Here is a 20,528-nt window from a genome sequence, read left to right as displayed (position 1 = left end):
AGCGCACAGGGGAGCGTGAGTAACAGGACAGGCACCTGATTCTGTTGAAAACGCTTTAATCTGGTTAGAAACTCTGCTATACCTTTGCAATGTAGAAACCATGTGAGTGTAATCAGTGGAGGCACGTTGGAATTACAAGGCCTCTGCTCGGCCAACAGCAATACTTGAGCAGGGTGGGGCTTTCCCCCACACGTGGGAAGGGTTTTCCCTTCATCCCAGGGTCACTGCAGGGTGTTTTTTGGGTCTGCCCCACCTGGGAGGGTCTGGCACATAGCACTCATTATGTGGGGCCATGCCAACAAGCAGAGAGTTCCCTTGATGTGAGGGGTGTGAGTGCCATGGGGTTGCGCAGCCCCTCTAGCATTACCAACCCCACCAGGCAGAGTCAGCAGCCTACAGGTAGGTAAAGATGACAGCAAAGACTGCCAGGGCCCCAGCCAGCTTGAAGAGGAGCGGCATGGTGGAGGTGTGCTTCTCCACATGCCGTGTCTGCAGGGGTTGAACAATGCGCTGCTGCTGAGTCAGGATGGCCTCCCGGGCACCCTGCCATGCACCCGGGCCGTGCAGGCGGTACTGGTAGGGCGTGCAGGGCCCCAGCAGCACCTCCAGCGCCAGCTTGGGGTCAGTGAGGAAAAGCAGCGGCAGGTTGGGCTTGACGCCCAGCTGGCAGGCGAGCTCGTCCATGTAGGGGATGTAATCCACCTGGATGGTGTGCCGCCGGCTGGCCACGTACCTGTGGGTGGAGACAGGGGGCTGGACCCTGCTTTCTGGTGGGACCTGGCCACGAGAGCCCACCAGCAGCCCTCACAGGTTGCTGCCTCATCCCATTTGGGTCCTGATGGGGCCTTACCGCTTGGCCATCTCCTCTCTCTTGTGCTTGATGTCAGCCTCCATGTCGTGCCTGGGTGGCAGTTTGTGCAACCCTGGGGGGAAGAGCCCTGTGTGAGGGGGCTGCAGTACCAAAGGCACAGGAGGCAGATGACTGGACACCATCTGTCCCAGTTCTAGAGCTGCAGTCTCAGGGGACAGTTTGTCTCACTTACCCTTAAAGACACGGGTGGCCCAACGACACTGCATCTCCGAGATGGGCATGATGGCTCCCAGAGGCTGGATGTAGCCAATGAAAGCCAGTGTCGGCTTCTCCAGGTCAACAGGGAACACATATTTGTAGAGAGAGACCTGGTTCTCCACCACCTTCACATAGCCCTCAAGGAAGGGGAAGGAGAAGCTGTACCCTGTGGCAAAGACTACAGCATCGATGTCTTCCTTAGTGCCATCCTCAAAGATGGCAGATGTCTCCGTGAACTGCTTGATGTTTGGCTTCACCCTCACCCTGCCCGAAATGATGCGGTTGGGCAGGTCGTCATTGATAGTTGGGTGCTGGTCGAGGACCCTGAAGGACAGAAGGAGCCATCAGGACACTGAAACTTCTTTGCAGCATTCTGCTCTGGGGATGCTCTGCCCCAGAAATGGACATTGTTGGAAAGATGCGTTTGTTGGCACCTGTGATTTGGCTTCAGGCCGTAGTTCGTGTGGTCAAATCTCATGTTCAGTTGCTTCTCTGCGTAGTCGCTCGCCATGGAGGGGGTCATCAGATGCTGCAAGAATAACTTCATGCGAGTGGTGAAGATGGTGTCAATGGGGTAGCCCTGCTGTCCTACGCGGTTCATGATCCACGCACCTCGGCGGGTGCTGAGGAAGACCTGGGTGAGGATGAAATTGTTTCCTTGTTGTTGTGGTGGTCATGGGGACACTGGGCACAGCCCAGAGGAGATACCTTGGCACAGAACTGTCCTTAGGATGCCCTACCTCTGGTGACCCCTTCACCCCCCCCCAGCTGCTGCTCACCTGCTTGGCTGTCTGGCTGATCTCCACAGCCAAGTCTGACCCTGAATTCCCAATCCCAATGACAACAACCCTCTTGTCCATGAACTCCCGGGGTTCCTTGTAGTCACGGCTGTGGAGGTAGCGGCCCTTGAACTTCTCAATGCCTGTGGGGAGGAGGGAGGAATGCTGGGCTGCAGGGCCACCTCCAAAGCATGAAGCAAGACCTTTGAGGAGCCCACCATGGCTCTGCAAGACCCAACAGGGGGCTGAACAGCAAAAATGCGTAGGACTGGGAAGAAAAGCAGGGAGGAGAATGGGGACAGCAACATCAGAGCTTCCTGGGCTCTCTTGCACAGCAAGGGCACACGGCAGCATACCGGGGAAGGCATGCAGCGGGAGGTGCGCATCAGTGTGGTGCCCGGTGCACACCAACACGGCGTCGAAGATGGCTGACTCCTGCTTGCCCTCGCTCTTGGTCTCCACCTCCCAGCAGCCCGTGGTGGCAAAGTCAGGGCACTTGGTCACACGGCACACACTGGTCTGAGTGGGGAGAGTGGATGTCAGTGTCCTTGTGGTTGGTCCTGTCCCCGTGCTGCCCCCAGCCCCCAGTGCTCACCCTGAAGCGGATGTGGCGGAGCAGGTCAAAGCGCTGGGCGTACATGCGGAAGTACTCCATGATCTTGGAGTGGTGCATGTAGTTGGGGAAGTCATCAGGGATGGGGAAGTCGCTGAAGCACATCATCTCCTTGGAGGTGTTGATGATGACGGAGCGGTAGATGCTGGCGCGGCCCTCCTCGGGCTTCTCCTGCAGGCATGGGGCATAGCTGAGCATCCCGATGGCCTGTCCCATAGCAGGTCACTGCCTTGCAATAGGGCTGGGGGAGTTCTGCTGTCCCCAGGACTCTCTGGGTTGGGGGGCATATGTGTGTTCAGCCCTTGCTCGAAGATCCCACCACGGTCATTTTGACCCCCCTGGTGATAGTTACAACACACAGCCTGCAGCCGGCACGGCTTACCTCAAACCTCCATAGCCCCCCGATGTCCCCGCTTCTCTCGAAGCAGACAGGCTCCAGCCCTTCATCCAGGCAGGCTTTGATGGCGCACAGCCCACTGCTGCCCCCACCGATGATGGCCACCCGCCTCGCCATGCCGCTCTCCGACGCTTTGCCGCGATCAGCGCAGCCTGGATTTATGGCGTATGGCAGTCAGCAGCCAACCCCCCCCAACCCCCCCCCGCCGTCACTCCTCCCACGGGGCCGTGGAGCAGGAAGTCAGCACACAGCTCACTCTGGCGCTTCGCTTTTCCGTCAGTGGTTGTGCCAGGAGCTGCCCAGCGCTCAGCCAGAGAGCCCTGTGAAGGGACACCCTGAGAGGGAACGCCGCTGGGGTGTCTGGGGCTGCTGGGGGGGTGCGGGGCAGCCCAGCCCCATGACATGCGTGCTGTAGAATCAAAACTCCCTTGGACTTTTGCCTCCTCTGGGATCAGTCCAGCCCTGATTACACTAAGAGGTGCTTGCTTCCAGCCGTGCTGTGAAACAGCTTCACAGCTTGCCATTGCGCTGCCCCTTGGCAGTGTGAAGAGGGGCCAAAAGTCCCCAAGCCCTGGACTCTGCCCCTGACTTGCTCAGTCCATGACCGATGCCACACATCCTGCTGCGCATGTTGCATCCTACATGGGTGCCATGGGGCATGTTGCTGTCACCCCTGCGCAACAGAAAGGCTTCTGGAAGGGGAACAAAAGAGCTGTATGGCTCTGTATAGTGGTTTTAGAAGCAGGCTGCTGCTGGGAGCTGCTTCCCTGCCTCTTGGAGAGGGAATGGATGGACCAAACCCTTGGCCACCCCATCCCTTCCTCACTGTACTGGCAGCCAGATGCCTGTGGCCTTGTTGTTTGAGATCTGGTCTCCAGGCAGTGTTTGAGTCACATGAAAAAGGGAAGAGACACGTTACTTAGAAGGCAGAGCTCTTTATAAACATGAGAACGGATTTCGGAGAGTCCCTCCCCCCCAGGTGGGTATTATGGAGGAGACTGCAGAAAGTGCACTCACAACAGCAACACGGTCAGTGTATTTATAGCACACAGATATGCGGGCAATTGCAGAGAAACCTTTGCAAAGCCCCAGCTACCACATACACCATAGACTAATACAGCAGGTGCCCAGCAAGGGCATGCTGATTCACAGTATCAGCAGTGAGCTGCCGGATGGATGTGCTGACCTCTTCCCAGGCTCTGCAGGGACCAGTTTGTCATTGGAGTAGTCAATGCAGCTGCTTGGCCGGCACATGTTCTGCCTGACAGCCCATCAGCAGGGCAAGACAGCACCCAGTGTCTAGCTACAAGCCTGGGAGCCTGCAGCACCACTAGTGTTAAGTGTTGGCTGGACATATATGAGTCGCAGCACCCCCTCTCCATGTGTGCTTGGAGAACAGGGTGTGTGCCTCCTCCCTTGGGAGGGGTGCAGCCATCAATGGCTCCAGAGTGCAAAGAGGGCAGGTGCATTCAGTGGGGAGAGCCAGCAGTACTCCACCACGCTGTACAGCACGTAGCCCAGGAACAAACCGAACAGCACATCCGTCACATTGTGCCTGCCCAGCATGACCCTGGAAATGCCAACGATGAGAACCCAGAGCACCACAAGGACCCGCAGTGGGACGGCGAGCACCAGGTGGTGCAGAACAAAGCGGCAGACCAGGGCAGCTCTGGTGGCATGTCCCGATGGGAAGGAATACTTGTCCACTGAGACGGTGACGAACATGTCCATCTTGTTGTGTGTTGGCCGCGGCCGTCTGACGATCCCTTTCACCACTGCCACCAGCACGAGATCCAGCACCAGTGCTAGGAGACAGTAACAGCAAGTGAGCAAAAATGGACCCATAGGAGACGAGAAACAATGCAAAGCCATTATCTATGAAAATGCTTAGCTACCAAAGCTGCTAAGGGAAGGTGGAATTTCCCATGGCTGCACTGCCCAGGCAAGGAGAACACAGCACTCATCCAGGGCCTGGACTTGTGCATGAGCACATCTGTCAGCACTCTAGGCTGGGCTTTTCTTCTTGTGTGAAATTCGATTTCTGACTCAGGGCTCAAATCCTTCCCTAATTTGAAGGCACCCAACAGGTTAATAGTCCCTGCCAGCCCATGCTGATTCAGCATCACTTTGCACAGAGTGCACTGACCCAGGTAAATGATCAATCTGCTTCAGGTGCTCGGCTGTGGCTCAGTGCAAGGGGGGTCTAGGCACTCCTCAGCAGTCTGAGGGCTCACAGCTCCTCACCCGGCTTCTCCCTGCTGCTGGGGGCACCAATGTGTAAAAGGTAACAAGGCTTTGGCTTTTAAGAGCTGAGGAAAAGATGGCTTAGTACCGGCTTCCTCTGAGTGCTACAGGCTGCTGTGGTAGAAGTCAGAAGCACCCGTGAGAAGTCAACCACTGTCTGGCAAGGGCAGCTGGCAGTATCTTCTCTCTCCTATTTAGCCAGCTTTCAGTGCTGGCAGCTGCGGCTGCTTCTTTCTAGGAAGCCTTGTCTGAGAGATTGATATCTGCTTGTTGTAACCCTTTTTACTGGGCACAAAGTCCTTTGGCTACTTCAGTTCATTCTCTTTGGTTAATCATTTAAGAATGAATGTTTGTTTTATGTGAGGGTTTTTTTGTTGTTGTTGTTGTTGTTGCTTGTTTGTTTTCTCTTAAACAACTACGCTCATTTCAATCCTTTTTATTGCATCTGGATGTCAGGGAGGGCCTCCCACCAAGGGCCTCCCACCAGCTCTCCAGGATCGGAGATGTGACCACACACTGCTAAGTGAACGAGATGCACTAAAGCTTACACTCCCCACCAAACATTTTGATACAGACTATCCGCGTGTGACACCTTGGTGTCTCACAGGTCTGGGGTTCAGGACAGCTCTGTTGTTTTGGAGCTACTGCAGTTTCTAGGCAAGCTAAAACGTCAAATCTGCATCCACCCAGCAGGATGCCATGGGAAAAAACATGATACCACATGTAATTACACAGCATGCTTTGAACCAGATTTCCACACTGGCCGATACGGATCAGTACAAGCAGGTACTGCCTGCAGCAAGCCTGCGGGCACTGCTGTCTGTGTGCTTGAGCAACTGTCAGATGCCTCAGCTCTTGGCAGCCGTCGGGAGCCACGTGGCTCCCCGGGGCTGTGAGAGCCGAGATCCCTCCGGTTCTCTCCGTTCTCCCCTTCCCTCGGGCCCCGTCCTCCCGCCCGGGGAGCCCCTTCCCGGCCTCACCGAAGAACAGGTTGAGCAGCACCTCCCTGGCGGCCGAGCTGTCGCTCTGGCAGAGCCCGTAGAAGGTGCCCAGCAGCCAGGGGATGCCGTGCCCCGACACCTCGACCACCTTCAGCAGCGGGCGGGCGCTGCCCCACGCCGAGGCCTCCCCGGCGCACACTCCCAGGCGCTTGGAGGCCCAGAGGTCGACGGCGAGCAGCGAGCTGAGGGCGATGCCCACGAAGGACGGGTTCAGCCGCATGCAGTCCTCCTCGGGCAGCGGCGGGGGCGCGGAGCCGGCCGACTCGCGGCGGCGGGACGGGCTGTCCGGGGCGCCGGGGCCGCGCTGGCTCAGCAGGGACGCGAACTCGGGGCGGGCGCTGCGGCGCTCGCGGCTGCTGCGGGGACTGGGCATGGCGGCGGGGCCGGGCCCGGGAAGGACCACGCGGGACACCCGGCACCGGGACGCTCGTCGCCGGCGGCCCGCGCCGCAACCCCGCCTGCTGCGGCCCGCCCGCCCCGGTACCCGCTCCGCCGGGCCGCGAAACTTCCGCTTCCGCCGGCCCGTGTCGGTTGCTAGGCAGCACGGACGCCGGGCCGAGGCGCAGGGCCGCAGCGCCCTCTGCCGGCCGGAGGTCCCCTCCCGCCCCGCCCCGCCCCGCCCCTAGCCGGCAGACGGTGGCCGGCGAGGGCCGCAAGAGGAGCGGCGGCGCGTTCGCCCTGCCGGCGCCGGTGCGGGCGCCGGTGCGCGGGCGGCGATGGTGGGGCGGGCGGCGAGGGGACGCCGGTTCGCCCCCCGGCCCCCGCGTCGCGGCGGAGGGTGAGCGCGGTGGAGGCGGCGGGGCGGCGGCCATGGGCTGCCTGCAGAGCGTGGCCTGCAAGGCGCGGGTGCGGCGGGAGCACATCGTGGTGTCCGACGTGTCGGCCACCATCGAGCCGGCGGCCACCGCCATCGAGGAGAGCTCGCCGGTGGTGCTGCGCTACCGCACGCCGTACTTCCGCGCCTCGGCACGCGTCCTCATGCCGCCCATCGCCCGGCGCCACACCTGGGTGGTGGGCTGGATCCAGGCCTGCAACCACATGGAGTTCTACAACACCTACAGCGACCTCGGCGTGTGAGCAGCGGGAGCGGGCGGGGGGAGCGGGCTGCGGCCCTGAGGGGCGGCAAGGGACGGTGTGCGTGCGGGGAGCGGGTGTCATGGGCCGGTTACGGGACGGAATGGCGGCCCTGAGCCGGGAGTGCCAGCGGGTGGAGGTGCCGGAGTGGCCGTGTGAAGGGTTCGAGGTTCCCGTGTAGCTCCACGAAGGGACGGAGCCCTCGGTGCGGTTACACGGCGGGATGCAGGCTGCGGTACGGTCATTGAGGGGATGGAGGTCTTAGTGTGGGTATATGAACCGATGGAGGTCATTGTGTGGTTCGTTGAGAAGCCCTGGGGTGGTTACGGGAGGAGCTGGTAGACTTGTGTGAAGAAATGTAGGCCCTATATGGTTACATGAGAGGATGGATGCCCCGGTGCAGTTAGGGTTGGTGCTGGAGCCCATGGCACAATAGAGGCCCTGGTGTGGTTCTGTGAGGAGATGGATACCCCAATATCAGTATGTGAACAGATGGGCCCTGGCATGGTTTTGGGATGAAACGAGGGCCCTGGCATGGATCTGTGATGGATTGAAGGCACTAGGGCAGTTCTGTGATAGAGGTGACAGAGGCCCCGGTATGGTTACATGAATGATGTTGCTTGCAGACTCCACGTGTGTGGCTCCGGAGGGCACCGCAGAGCAGTGCAGTCGGTTGTGCTGCTGTGGGTTCTGTCTGCCATATCTCTTCCACACAGCCTGTGCAGTCCCTTCAGCCCCTGGTGTGAGCCATGCACTGTGTAGGAGTGCAGGCACAGGAGCTGCTCCCCTCCATCACTTTCCAGCTCTGGGAAAGCACCCTTTCTCCCCTCAGCCCCATTCTGGAAGACACTGTGCTGTCACTACTGGAGTCAACCTGCTTGCGTTTCCAAGGGAAGGAGCAGATGGAGGCTGCCCTGGCAATCCTCAGCATGGAAGTAGGTGGCATCTCACGCAGCTCTGGGCTGCCCTGGCTTCCTGACAGGGAGAGATGGTGCTGCCTGCCCTCGCCTGCAGGGCTGTCCCTGCTGCCGCAGCGCTGGGCTGGAGCAGCTCTCCTAGACCCGATCCTGTTGGGGAGCAGAAGCAGCTGGCAGCAGCCTCGGGTTTGCCTCAAGCTGCTGAGCCTGCCTGTCCTGTCCTGGCTGCCCTTCCTTAGAGCAGAACCTTGCTTGGGATTTCTTGTGGGCGCCAGAGGCTGCGATGTTGTGTCAGGATCAGCTTCCTCCGGCTTCCCACCCTTCGTCAAGGGCAGAGGGACCTGGAAGCCACAGATGATCTGCCTTTTGCATTTCCCCAAGCCAGTTGCTGCCACAGAGCAGGGCTGAGCAGTTAGTGTGAGGCTGGGCTCAGGCAGGGGATGCTGGGGGTGGCCCCATCCTCCTTGCTTTCAGAGCGGGCAGGGTTGTTGCCTGCAACTCTGGGGTGCCTAGGAGGGTCAGAGGGAGTGCAGATCATCACATCCTGGGGAGGAAGGAAGCCAGATGTCTCCTGCTGCTTGTTGGCAGCTCCAGAGCCCAGATCTGTGTGCATCTAAGCTCAGCAGGAGGCTTCGACCGGTGCAATGCCTGAGGAGTCTTAAGGTTTCTGTTTTGTTCTCCTTTCTTTGATCTGCAGCAGTGATACAGCCAGTTTTTCTCAGATACTCACATACTGTGAACCCGATGTGCCTCAAGACAGAGAACCTAGCACAGCCACCTCTGTCTGCGCTTGTGAGGGGCAATGGTTTTTAAACTGGAAGTGTGGATTCAGCATCCAAAGTGTATCTGCCTTTTTTTTCCCCTGTTCTTAGGATTTCAGGAAAGATCCATGTGAGCTGGGTGCCCACCGTTCCCACTCCCTGCTCATAATTACCATGTGGTGATCTTCTCCATCGCTGCATCCGCCTGGTGTTGCTAACGTGGTTTGCAGCCAAGATTTTGGCTGGAATTCCCCCCCACCCCACACACACAACTCCAACATTAGAGCAGGGATTTCGTCACACCAGCAGCAGGCATGACTGTGGTATTTAATTACTGCACCTGTGTCTTAGCAAATGCCTATATTTAGGGGTGTAAAAGAATTGCAGGCTGAGCTGTAGGCTGGTGGGAGCTGCTTCAGGCTTGGTGTAGGTTGTGGCCGTGCTGCAGCTGACGTGCAGGGAAGGCTGTTATTTTTTTCTCTCCGTTAATGAGATTAAGGAGAGAGTGACCTGAGTGTAGCTCAGAAATGAGTATGGGCCCACTTGGTTAGATTGCAGGTTAATTAGAATGCTGTTGTGCTGGCAGAGCAGAGGCATCTGCTGGCCTTGACTGACTCAGCGAAGGAGCTAAAGCTGAATTTGTTCTTGAATGAGGTCATCAGGGGCTTCCTGGAGGTGGGAAGGTGTTTCCCAAGCTCTGCTCTTGACTTAGTGCTGCCAGAGGGAGGACCTGGTGGGTGATGCCAGAGACAGGTACTGGTGAGCAGCTTTGGCTGGTATGGAGCTGCTGGTGGCTCTGTGAGGAATGGCTTTTTCAGCGGAGTTTCAGATACAGTTCTTGCCCTTTTATCTGTACCCTGTTCTAAAGCAAGTGTTTTACCCTGCACTTGCCAGATACGTTCCTTCCATTGCAGGCACTGCTCAGGCACTGCTGTTGCTGTTTCCCCAGTAACGTGCCCTTTCTGTTTCTGTTCACCAGGTCAAGCTGGGAGCTGCCTGACTTGCGAGAAGGAAGAGTAAAAGCCATCAGTGATTCTGATGGAGTGAGCTACCCCTGGTATGGAAACACCACAGAAACTGTGACCCTGGTTGGGCCCACGAACAAGATCTCCAGGTTCTCGGTGAGCATGAATGACAATTTCTACCCCAGCGTGACATGGGCTGTCCCTGTAAGCAACAGTAACGTGCCGTTGCTGACCAGGATTAAAAGGGACCAGAGCTTTACCACATGGCTGGTGGCTATGAACACCACTACCAAGGAAAAGATCATCTTGCAGACTATAAAGTGGCGGATGCGAGTGGACATTGAGGTTGATCCCATGCAGCTCCTAGGGCAGCGTGCTCGACTGGTGGGAAGGACTCAGCAGGAGCAGCCCCGGATCTTGAGCAGGATGGAGCCAATCCCACCAAATGCACTAGTGAAACCCAATGCCAACGATGCCCAAGTCCTCATGTGGAGACCTAAGCGAGGCCAGCCTATAGTTGTTATACCTCCCAAGTAGCACAGCACCGGGGCACGCACTGGTGTGTGCACGTGGGGACCTTGGTGCTGTTGGTGTGGTGCAAATGAGTGGGATTCCTGAGCCAAAGCAGACCTCTTGGGTTCGCCTGCCTTTGTAGCTGCGTCTGGAAATTCCTCAGCTGGAAAGTGAGCGTGAGCTTGACCCAGCTGTGGAGAGGGGTTGTCGAGCTGGTGGATTTCCCAGGAAGTGGATTTAAGTGCTTCTAGGGCTTGTGGCTGGAAAAAAGTCTGTCTTATCTAACCATCTCCTGCCTCCTTGCAAGGAAGTGTGAGGAGCAGGAGCAGGAGCAAACCGTGCCTGTGGCAAATGCTGCTTTCCACCCCATTAGCTGTAGTAGAGGAGCCCATGCCTGCCAGAGAGGGGGGTTGTGCAGTCACCCTTCCCCTCCATGTCTCTACCTATGCATTTCAGATCGATAATCAGCACGTTGCCATGCTGTCTGGGACTTGGAAGAGCCTGGGAGCAGTGCGGGAGCTGGTGCCCAGCCAGAACCCAGTGCCAGCAGTTATCTCTGCTCGAGAGGGCCTTTCTGCAGCTGACTGGAAGCGGGACATTATGCATGCGTCTCGGTGTGTTTAGAGTGGTTGTGAATGTAGGAGATGACATAGCTCATTCCTGTCTAGGAGTGAGACCTGAGGGCAGGTTAGATATCCTTTAGTTTTATAGTGCACTAAATCTTTGCAGTTCCTTTCCCTCCCCATCCCCGCCAGCCATGTCTTTTGCTGGAGCAAGAATTATTCTCAACCAGAAGAGAAATCACAAGTGATGCCTTTTCACACAGGCGAAGATGAGCAGGCAGCTACTGATGGTGTTTGCGTGGTATCCAGAAAAGCTTGGAGGTACTCCAGGATTTGGATGCTTCCACTGCAGACACGAGTGCATAGCAAGAGGTTGTGTGCTTGTTCATTTTCCACCCAAATGCCTGCTGGTGTGGGAAGTTTGATCCTCAGCCCCCCATGGAGCAGTGCAGCGTGAGTGCTTGTGCAGGATGCTCGTGCTGTTGCAGGTGTCTGGCAGGTTGCCTTTTTCTCTGCCCTGTGCCCTTTCCTCGCTGCCTGGATTGCTGGCATCTTTCTGGTCTGTGGGGAGGTGCTGGCGCTGTGGGCTGCAATGTACAATTCCCTGCTTCTTGTAGCAGGGGAGCAACATTTCCCTTCTTTCAGCTGAGCCCTGGTGGTTGCACCTTCCTGGATATGGCAGAGGCAGAAGCCACAGTGGCTCTGTCCCCACCCAGCGGCAGCTTCAGGTGCCCTGTGTTACCGCAGGGTCCTGGGCAGATGAATATGGCTTTTGCTGCTTTCCCTGCTCTGTTTCCTGCTGCCATATCTCCAGCTTGTATCCCTGCCTTTGTGCCATGAAGGTTTTTGCTGCTGTGGGGATGTGAGCTAGTCCTGCTCGGAGCTTCTTGCATCCCCCCCTGCTGCTGGGAGAGCCCGGGAAGCATTTCACTGGCTACTCTTGTGCAAAGCCTTTCTTGCAGCATCAGGAGCACTCGAACCTGGGAGTCAGACAGCCCAGCTCAGGGCTTCTTTGCTTCCCCCATGATGCAAAACCTGCTCCCCCTGCTGCAGAGGAGCCTTTCTTCTCGGTGTGCACGCACCTCGGGGCAGAGCCTTCCCACAGCACTGCTCTCTGAAGTACGCACTGCAAAGCTTCAGGTGCAGCTCGTGCTTTTCCATAGTGAGACGCACACCCCTGGCATCCGGGAGCTGCTCCCCATGAGCAAAGGGACTCCTGGGTGTCATAGACCAAAAATCCCTGTGAAATCCCCATGCTATGTATTACTCTCGGTTTGGGAAGCTTTGGGTTAGCTGAGGGCTGGGTGAGTCCTTGCCGTGAGAAAAGCCTGGAAGGGAGAGCAGGCTTTTGAGCTCTGGTCTGCTTTGTTTTCCTGCGAGGAAATGGTGAGCACTGAACACCTTGTTTTTGTGAGGTTCAGCCAGTGTTTTTGTATGGACACGTGATCAAAGGCAGTTTTTAGCCATTGCTGATGTTTTGTTTATCAAAAGCGTGTGTGGAAAAGCTGTTAGAAACTTTGGATACAATTTTTGCATCAACATTTGGGGGAGGATAAAGAGGGGGGGAACATACCTTTCAGTGTGAAATAAGATGTGTATTGTTGACCTGCTAGGATAGAAACGATCCCAAAAGCTCCTGTGAAGCCCCTTTGCAGGGGCTGGAGGGCGGCTGAGCCTGAGGAAATGGTGCAGCAAAGGGCTGTGTGGCACTGAAGCACAGAGAGGGGGAGAGAGAGAGGCTGCATCTCCTCAGGGTGTAGGGAGCAGTCAGCCCCTCTAAGGATCTGCTTGCATGTTCAAGGCAGGGGTTGCTTACAGCTTGGCTGCCCTTATTTCCGAGGGCCCCAACTGGGAGTCCCAGTGCTGGCTCTGGGAGGAGCACTTGGCCTCCTGAGCTCAGCTGTAAAAGCACCCCGTGGGATGCCAGCCCCTCCAGCACTCCATCCCCATCCCCGCTTGTAGCCGGCACCTCGTTATCTCAGGGAGGGACAGACAGGCTGCGCTTCCCCCTCACCCCGAGGTGCCCCTTCTGTTCCGTCCTGTGGTGGTTTCATGGCCGTGCCCACACGTTGCTTGGGCACAGCACTATGGGAAGCACCCATCGATCTCTCTGGGTTCAGAGCGTTGCTGTGGGTGCCGGGAAACGCCTGCAGGGCGGGCGGGTGAAGCCGGAGTGGGTGCCACAAGTGCCACCCCTGTCCTCGGCACCCATACGGACGCGGCTGCTTGCTCGCGTTGCTCGGCTCACTTATTTATTTCTTATTTATTTCCTATTTATTTATTTAAGATGTATTTAAGTTATTTATTTGTATTTATTGACAGCTGGAACTCGGGGGGGAGGAGGGGGGGTCATTTCTGCTGCGTGGCAGGGGTGGCTGGATCTCCCCTGTGCATTTTGGGAGTGCCAGTGGTGGGGGGGGGGTTGATGCTCATGGGCACCTGCTCCCATCCTATCCCCTTTTGGGAGGGATGGAGAACTGGGGAAGAGGAATCACATCAATGCCTGCAAGGAGGACATCCCTTCCTGCAGGACCTCAAAGCCCCCTCGTCCCCCTCAGGCGCTGCGCTCCCTCCCATACCTGTCTGTATTTATTGGCCCGGCCTCCCGGTGTTTTTCTGTTTGGCTCATGCTGTATTTGATGTTGCCAATTTCTGGAGATGGTGATAAGAGCAAGGAGGACGTGTGGGTGTCACGATGGAGGAAAATCAGGTATTCTGCTGTTGTGTGGGGAAAATCGGAAGGAAGAGAAGATGAAAGCTGGTTTTGCAGAGTGCCTTAAACAACAAATGACTTTACGGAGTAGGGGGCTTGGACTTCTGTCTTTGGATGTTATTGCAAACTCCAACACGTGTTGCGTTTCACTTCTCTGGGATTAAAAGAACATTCAATCTGTACTGGAAACAAATCTTGTGTCTGCTTAAGTCTGGCTTTGTTAGGCAGGCAGGCCGGAATGTTCCCGAGGGGTGGAGGGGTGCAGGCTGCCCTTTCTCCCTGGGGCAATCAGGTCAGTGTGAGGGCTGTGTGCCAGAGGACTGCATGGAAATGGGAGCAATCGCAGCCGGTGGGGAACTTGGGAATCTGTCTGACTTTGTAAGGCTGATGAACTGCAATCCCACTCCCAGTTCCTGCAGTGAGAGATGGAGAGTAAGATTGAACGCAGCGATCGGGTGGCGGGATTTTTCCACAGTACAAATAATAAATGGGGATAGTGGAGAGTTTTTTTTATAACAAAATCGGTTTGCTTAAAAGTTCCACAACCGGGAGCTGGGGAAAAGGAGCAATTGAAACGTTTGGAAAGAATACCAATAGTCACCAGTAGTTCCTGACAGCTATTATGTCTTAATGAAAAGAGTTTTCAGCCTGAAAGACAGCCACGTCTGGGGAGGGATGTCCTCTGGGTTGGCCTGGCCTGCATTGGGTGCTGGGAAGAGCTGAGGGCTTGGAGCGGTGTTGGGGGATATCTGTGCTGCATCCCTGCAGGATGCTGGAGGGTGTCTCACTGCATTGCACAGGGCTGTGGCAGTGCACTGCAAGTCCTCACTGGCTCTGCAGGATGATTGTGCCCTGTGCCAGCCAGCTTCCTTCATTGTAGCTGGTTCCAAGTGTTGCTGACTGTGCTGGGCGCTGAGAGATGCAGGCGGGCAGGCAGCCTGTATGCTATTCAGCAAGTGGGTTCCTTTCCTAGCATTATACTAAACATTGTTCATCGCTTGACAAGTTTGGGCCTGCATGAAGCATCCCCTGGGCAGCGGGGCTGTGTGGTGGAGCAGCAGAATGTGCCTGGAAAACAAATCGCAGCCCTTCTGACTTTACAGCCCCAAGGATTTAGAGGTAAGTGCCTGGCTGAAGTGAGAAACCCTGAGGTGTGGGAGCGCAGGAGGTTGGCAGGGGTTGTCCTGTGCCACAGGGAGCAGGGTAGCTACCTCTGAATCCAATCTGACCTCCCCTGTATGCAGACATCTCCCTCTTTTTCCCCACTGAGGCTCCTTGGCAAAGCAGGGACAGCACTGCTGCCCTGGTACCTGCTGCCTTTGTGCAAAGTGCTTTCCAGAGTGCTTTATGCAGCAGTCTGTGCACTGCCAACAGCTAGGAGTGTAGGTGCACGCCCCAGCTAGCAAAGTCAAGCAGTCAGGGTGCTATGGACAAAGCAGCAGTGCTATGTGGCTGAACACCCAGCAGAGGCAGACAAGGGACACCACATGTAGTACTGAAGACCAGTTTATTTGCTTTATTCCCTCTCCCACAAAAGCTGAAAACAGTCAACTTTCAGTAAGAGAAAGCAGTAAGTGAGAGATTTTGCTCTGCAGCTCCTCCCCTACACAAGGGAACAAATGAAGGTGTTAAGGAGTTAGTGACCACCGCTCCTAAAGGCATGAAGCAGTCTGGAGCTACCTGATGGGAGGCATGGGCCCAGCAGGACACCCCTTGTGACCTGTCTGCTGATACCACGCTTCTCACTTTGCTGCCAGGAAAAGCTGGTGCCAATCAGGAGAAATGCCCGCAGTGTGAGCCCTGGAGCACCCACCAGCTTGCTAACCTTTTCCTTGTAGGGCCGATTCAAGGCAAGAAAACACCCAGGGTTTTAGTTTGAGAGAGTGGGGGGGACAAAAGGGGTGTGGAGGATTGGCTTAGTATCAGGATGCACTGTCAGTGAGAGTCACAGTAGGATGCTGCTGATCACAGGGCTGGGGAGGCAGGATCCAGGCACAGGCAGGCTCCCACTGCCCTCAGCACCATGGGTGGGCGGAAGCACTCACTCAGGCTGTGGGGTGTAACGCAGGTACTTCTTGCCTGATGGGAGATCCTTCGTGAAGACTCCTTTGGGGAAAAGCTTCTTGGCTTCTTCATCAGGTAAGGTGGGCACGACCATGACGCTGTCACCACACTAAGGAACAAATGGGAACTGTGAGAGCAGCAGGGATGCTGGTGGGCTGCACAGCATAGGATCTCTGCACTGCAGCAGTGTGCACGCTTTGTTCCTCCATCCCAAAGCCCAGGTCTGGGACACCTGTCACAGCAGGAGTGTCCCCCCTGGCTACAGACAGGCAGGCTTGTTTGGTGACAGCTACCAAAGCCAGCAGTATAGATCCAAGAGCTGAGCAGTTCTGGGGGTCCAAGGGAAATGCTGGCTAGCTCAAGCAGGCAGGCTGCACTGCTTATTCCTGCTTCAGCTTGGTTGCTTAAACTATTCTTGGGAATTTGAAACAATGCTGCTGCATAGGGATGGCAGCAACTAAGGAACTTTATCTGGTAGTTTTTCATGAGGCTAGAATGCAGGGAGGGCTCTGCCCATTCCAGCCATTCTTTGCTCAAAGGGAGCTGAGCAGCAAGCTATCTAGGGAGGGGTGCTCATGCCAGCTATTTTTCTGGCTGTGAGTGGACCTTGGCCTGGCAGCTGACACTGGAATTGCTCTTCCTTATCTTGCCCTTCAAGGGCAAGACCCGCCTTGGCCCAGAGCTCACATGCTGATAGCCAGAAGGGCCAGGCCCTATATCTGCAGGTACCTAAAACTGAAGGGAACGAAGGGAGATCTCTGTGATACCACACGGCAACGCCCTCAGGGATCTAGTTTTAGCATCCAATTCATATCACTGTACTGCAGTAGCACCCCCCACCCCTCGGTCACTCCCAAGGGAAGCAGGTAGATGTTTCAGTGCACCTCTACCTCCCCTGCACACAAGCTCTGCTTTCCTTCTCACCTTCCAGTCCACAGGGGTAGCAACCTTCTTGTATGCTGTCAGCTGCAGGGAGTCCACCACTCTCAGGATCTCATCAAAATTTCTCCCAGTGGTGGCTGGGTACAGGATGGAGAGTTTCAGCTTCTTATCAGGGCCGAATATGAACACCTGAGCACAGGGAGACAGGGGCATCAGGGGCCAAGCAGAAGGTGTTTGTTCCACTGCCCTGCTGGATTTGCTCAGCCCTCCCACTCCTCCTGGTCATGAGAGATGCCCTGCTTGACTGCAGGTGCTTGGGGCAGCAAAGATGCCGTGGTAGGTATCTCCTAGAGCAAAAACTGATTACCAGACACATGGAACACAGTGTTTGCTGTAGGAACTCCTGTTTCTAATACCATCTCATTCTGCTACTTGAAGTTTCCTCGTCCTGGCTTGCATCCTTCTAACACAAGCACAGGAGGGGAGAGGAAAAGCCCAGCGGATCAAGGACTTTATGTTCCCGCTCTGCTTGGAAAGGCACAAGGATGAACTGGTGCCAACAGCAAGATGGAGCTATGCCAGCAGGCCAGGGCTGTGCCAGCCTCTCCTTGCTCCGCTACCCATGGATCTAGCCCAGGCGAGTCAACATAACTCCCAAGATGGTCCTATTCATGCAGGTAAGCTGCTCCTCCCAGGGACACAGGGCAGGGTGGCAGGTGATGCCTGCTGCTGAGCAGCTTGCCAGGCAACAGTGCTCTAAAGCCAGCTCACCACACGAGCAGTCAGGGGCATGCCGTCCTTGTCCCGCTCATCTGGGTCCAGCATGCCCAGCTTGACGGCGAGCTCTCGGTTCTTATCAGCAATGATGGGGAAGGGGAGCTTCTCCACAGGTTGATCTCCATTGTATGCATTGATGTCCTGTAGAGACAAAACCATTGGAATGCTTGTGCTCCCTGTCAGAGGCACCACCGTGGGTTGGAGGTGGTCTGACCTGGGTCTGCCAGGCAGGCAGACCTTGTGTGTTCGTAGCAGGCTGCTGTGGAGGGCCCACACAAACATGCCTCCACTGATGGCAACACAGGTGGCAGTACGTTTCACTTGCAGTGTTTCTGGTTGCTTTCTCATCAGGCCGGTGAGTCAGCAGTGAACTGCACAAAGGGGCTGTTCACCTCTGTTGGGTTGTGTGCAGGCCTGCTTTGGGAAGGAACTGTTTCCTTTCTCCTGCAGAACTGCCTTGTCAAAGCAGAGCAGGAAAGGAAAGCCAAGCCAAGAGACCAGCCCATCTGAACATCCCAGGGAACTGTAGGAGGCTGTCGAGGAAAGTCAGACCCAGACAAACATGCACCTTCTCTCCAGAGTAGTGACTAACAGATGCAGGTTGCTGAAAAGCAACATCCAAATCCTATGGCTTGTAATTCACTCTAAAACACACATAATATCATGACGCAGCTAATCACTGTACAAAAAGCTTTATACACCCCACCCTATTTTGCAATAAGACACATAAGTCTTACTCACTTCCCTGTAAACTTTCCAGAGTCCAAGCTGAAAGCAGACATCACTAGAGTGATTTATTCACCTAACTCATCAGTGATCTAGGAGAATGCTGAAACCTCTGATGTGCTCAGCACAAGCCAGACAACCTTGCAGCAACCACTGGCTTCTCAGGAGATGACCATCTCTCTGCGTGCCACAGACCTGCTGCTGTGGGGGCAGATGCCATGGTTAGTCCTGCTTAAGGGACTCATGCATTCAACCAGGTCTTGAAGAAGCAGCACACAGACCTGGGGGACAGCAGAGCAGGATTGATCGCTGGCTGAGGTACAGGCTTGTTATGAGAGAAGCAAGCCCCTGGGTCTGGGAGAGGCGTGACTAAGAAGAGCAGTGACATCTTTGTCAGGGAAAGCAGAGTTGGGCAAAGAGGTGTGACAGCTATGGCTACCCTGTTTTACAGCACTGCTCTTTGCTGTCAGTTGAGCTGAGCAGCCTGGTTTATCGACTTTCCAGGCCCTATCCGCCCAGTGAGATTTGGCAGCAAAGAAAGCAGAGGCTTCTTTCTTGTTTCATGCAAAATTCAGCCTTCCCTCCTCGTTTGCATCCCCCTGGGCAGTACTCCAGATGAAAGAAGCTTCATCCACAGAGAAAGTATAGGAAGGTAGAGAAATGTTGCATGGAGAGGTTTAACTGCCCAGTTTTGTTCATTCCTGGGATTTCTAAAGTCTAGTGAAGGAAACTGCAGTCTCTAGATCTTAGTCTAGCATTTAATGCAGACTACTTTTGCTCGGAGGCACCTGCCACCAAAGGATGGCATCTCTGCTCAAGCTCCACGGGTGGGCAGAACCTCTGGGTTACCTCATCAGATCTGAACAGCTGCCTTCCTACTGCTACGGATTTATCCTCATTCATTTGATCTTTTGCTCCAGAGAACTTTCAAACTTTTTCTTTCAACAGGTGCTGAGCAGACATTTCCAAACCACAGTCTCTGAGGCCTCTCCCAGCCTGGCAGCACGTTAGCTGAAGCTTGGAATGTTGCCCTCGGGCTTTTCCAAGTTCTGCGTCTCGGTGGCAGCATCGTGAGGCTGTTTTGCAACTTCTCTGCAACTTCTTTTACCTGAGGTAACGCTAAATAATTCTGTAGCATTACCAAACCAGCTCACTATTCACCTTTTTCCCAGATATCCAAGTGAGCTCAATTATTTAGCGTGGTTATTTAGTGGTTTCAGCCAGTCTGACCAGCACAAAGGTCTCAGTAACTGGTGTGGGATTCAGATGCTGTTTTTCCCTGTCCCTTCTGAGACCTGGTGGGACATCAGCTGCGCACCACTCAGGCACAAAGGTCGATTTAAGCAATCAGGCAATTTCTAAAGCCATTCAGACATAAAGTAGTGTTTGAATGTGGAAATTTCTCACCTTTATTGCTTCTTATTTGCATACATCTGTCTGCTGGAAAACATGACAGAACATTCCCACTTTTAAGAGTAGAGAAAGAAGCAGATAACTCACTCGGATTCCTGTACTCTGGCCACTAAGTCTCAGTACTCATTTTATACCCCTAATATGTGGAGTCATGCTACCTGGCAGCACACCACTGTTGACACTGCCTTTCAAGTTTTCCATTAGCAGCTTTTCTGGTTCGTTAAACAAGCTATTTCTGTGCCACCTTTCTTCTATTTCCCTATGACCGTTTCATATTTAACATGCTCTTATTTGTACTTTTATATTCAACGTGTCACTGCTTGTTCTTTGTGTACTTTCCCCTGCCTGGACACGAGTGATGTGGTGGCCCTAATGATGGGGTTGGTGTCCCATCCCCGCAGCCTTTCAAGGTGAGGCCGGATGATGCCCCGGGCAACCCGGTTTAGTTGCGTTCCCCGCAGTGCCGCCCCGCGCTCCTACCTTGCTCCAGGCGAGGTGGTCGGGGACGCTGTCAATGGAAAGGGCGATCATCTTCACGTTGCGTTTGCTGAACTCGGCTGCCAGCTTGGCCGCCCGGCCCAGCTCCGTGGTGCAGACGGGGGTGAAGTCCCGCGGGTGTGAGAAGAGGATGCCCCATCTGCAAGAGGACGGCAGGGCACGGCGTGAGGACAGGGTTAGCGGTTCCGAAGCTCGAGCTCATCGTTTCGCTTCAGCCGAGAGCGGCCCGCTCTTCCCCCCCCACCCTTCCGTCCCGTTTCGGGGCCGAGCTCCGAGCACGCCGCAAAGGAAGCCCTGTAGCCCCGCCCCGAGCCCCCCGCGCCGACACCGCCGCCCGCCCCCGCCGTGCTGCTCACGAGTCGCCCAGGAAGTCGTGGAAGCGGATGCGGCCCTGCGTGGTGTCCGCCTCGAAGTTGGGCGCCTCGTCGCCCAGCAGCAGGCCCGGCATGGTGAGCAGCAGCGGAACCGCTCCGCACCCGCTCGGCCCTGATCGGCTCCGTTCGGCTCCGCTCGGCTCGGGGGAGGCTGGGGGGGCGTGGCCTCCGCGCATGCGCGAGGC

General features: G+C 55.8%; 4 protein-coding genes across 4 annotated transcripts; 1 reads left to right on the top strand and 3 right to left on the bottom strand.

Moving 5' to 3' along the window:
* Nucleotides 1-41: 41 nt before the first annotated feature.
* On the bottom strand, nt 42-3,096 carry LOC140255419 (flavin-containing monooxygenase 5-like). Its single transcript, XM_072343004.1, has 8 exons — nt 2,844-3,096; nt 2,444-2,632; nt 2,205-2,367; nt 1,849-1,991; nt 1,504-1,703; nt 1,044-1,393; nt 851-923; nt 42-733 (listed from the first exon to the last, which is right to left on the bottom strand). Exons 1-8 carry the CDS (start codon nt 2,973-2,975, stop codon nt 394-396), a joined length of 1,590 nt encoding a protein of 529 aa, XP_072199105.1. The 5' UTR covers nt 2,976-3,096; the 3' UTR covers nt 42-393.
* A 1,196-nt stretch (nt 3,097-4,292) lies between these two features.
* PLPP6 (phospholipid phosphatase 6) lies at nt 4,293-6,476 on the bottom strand. Its single transcript, XM_072343399.1, has 2 exons — nt 6,083-6,476; nt 4,293-4,663 (listed from the first exon to the last, which is right to left on the bottom strand). The coding sequence occupies exons 1-2, from the start codon at nt 6,474-6,476 to the stop codon at nt 4,293-4,295; spliced, it is 765 nt and encodes a 254-aa protein (XP_072199500.1).
* Nucleotides 6,477-6,792: 316 nt separating this feature from the next.
* FAM78B (family with sequence similarity 78 member B) lies at nt 6,793-13,789 on the top strand. Its single transcript, XM_072343461.1, has 2 exons — nt 6,793-7,176; nt 9,835-13,789. The coding sequence occupies exons 1-2, from the start codon at nt 6,914-6,916 to the stop codon at nt 10,355-10,357; spliced, it is 786 nt and encodes a 261-aa protein (XP_072199562.1). The 5' UTR covers nt 6,793-6,913; the 3' UTR covers nt 10,358-13,789.
* A 1,308-nt stretch (nt 13,790-15,097) lies between these two features.
* On the bottom strand, nt 15,098-20,528 carry PRDX6 (peroxiredoxin 6). The gene is made up of 5 exons (XM_072343254.1): nt 20,326-20,528; nt 19,952-20,108; nt 17,327-17,473; nt 16,598-16,744; nt 15,098-15,782 (listed from the first exon to the last, which is right to left on the bottom strand). The coding sequence occupies exons 1-5, from the start codon at nt 20,517-20,519 to the stop codon at nt 15,651-15,653; spliced, it is 777 nt and encodes a 258-aa protein (XP_072199355.1). The 5' UTR covers nt 20,520-20,528; the 3' UTR covers nt 15,098-15,650.

This window comes from Excalfactoria chinensis, chromosome 8, assembly GCF_039878825.1.
Source record: "Excalfactoria chinensis isolate bCotChi1 chromosome 8, bCotChi1.hap2, whole genome shotgun sequence".
Taxonomy (NCBI): domain Eukaryota; kingdom Metazoa; phylum Chordata; class Aves; order Galliformes; family Phasianidae; genus Excalfactoria; species Excalfactoria chinensis.
Note: the sequence above shows the minus strand (reverse complement) of the source record. Positions and strands in the feature narration are given on the sequence as shown.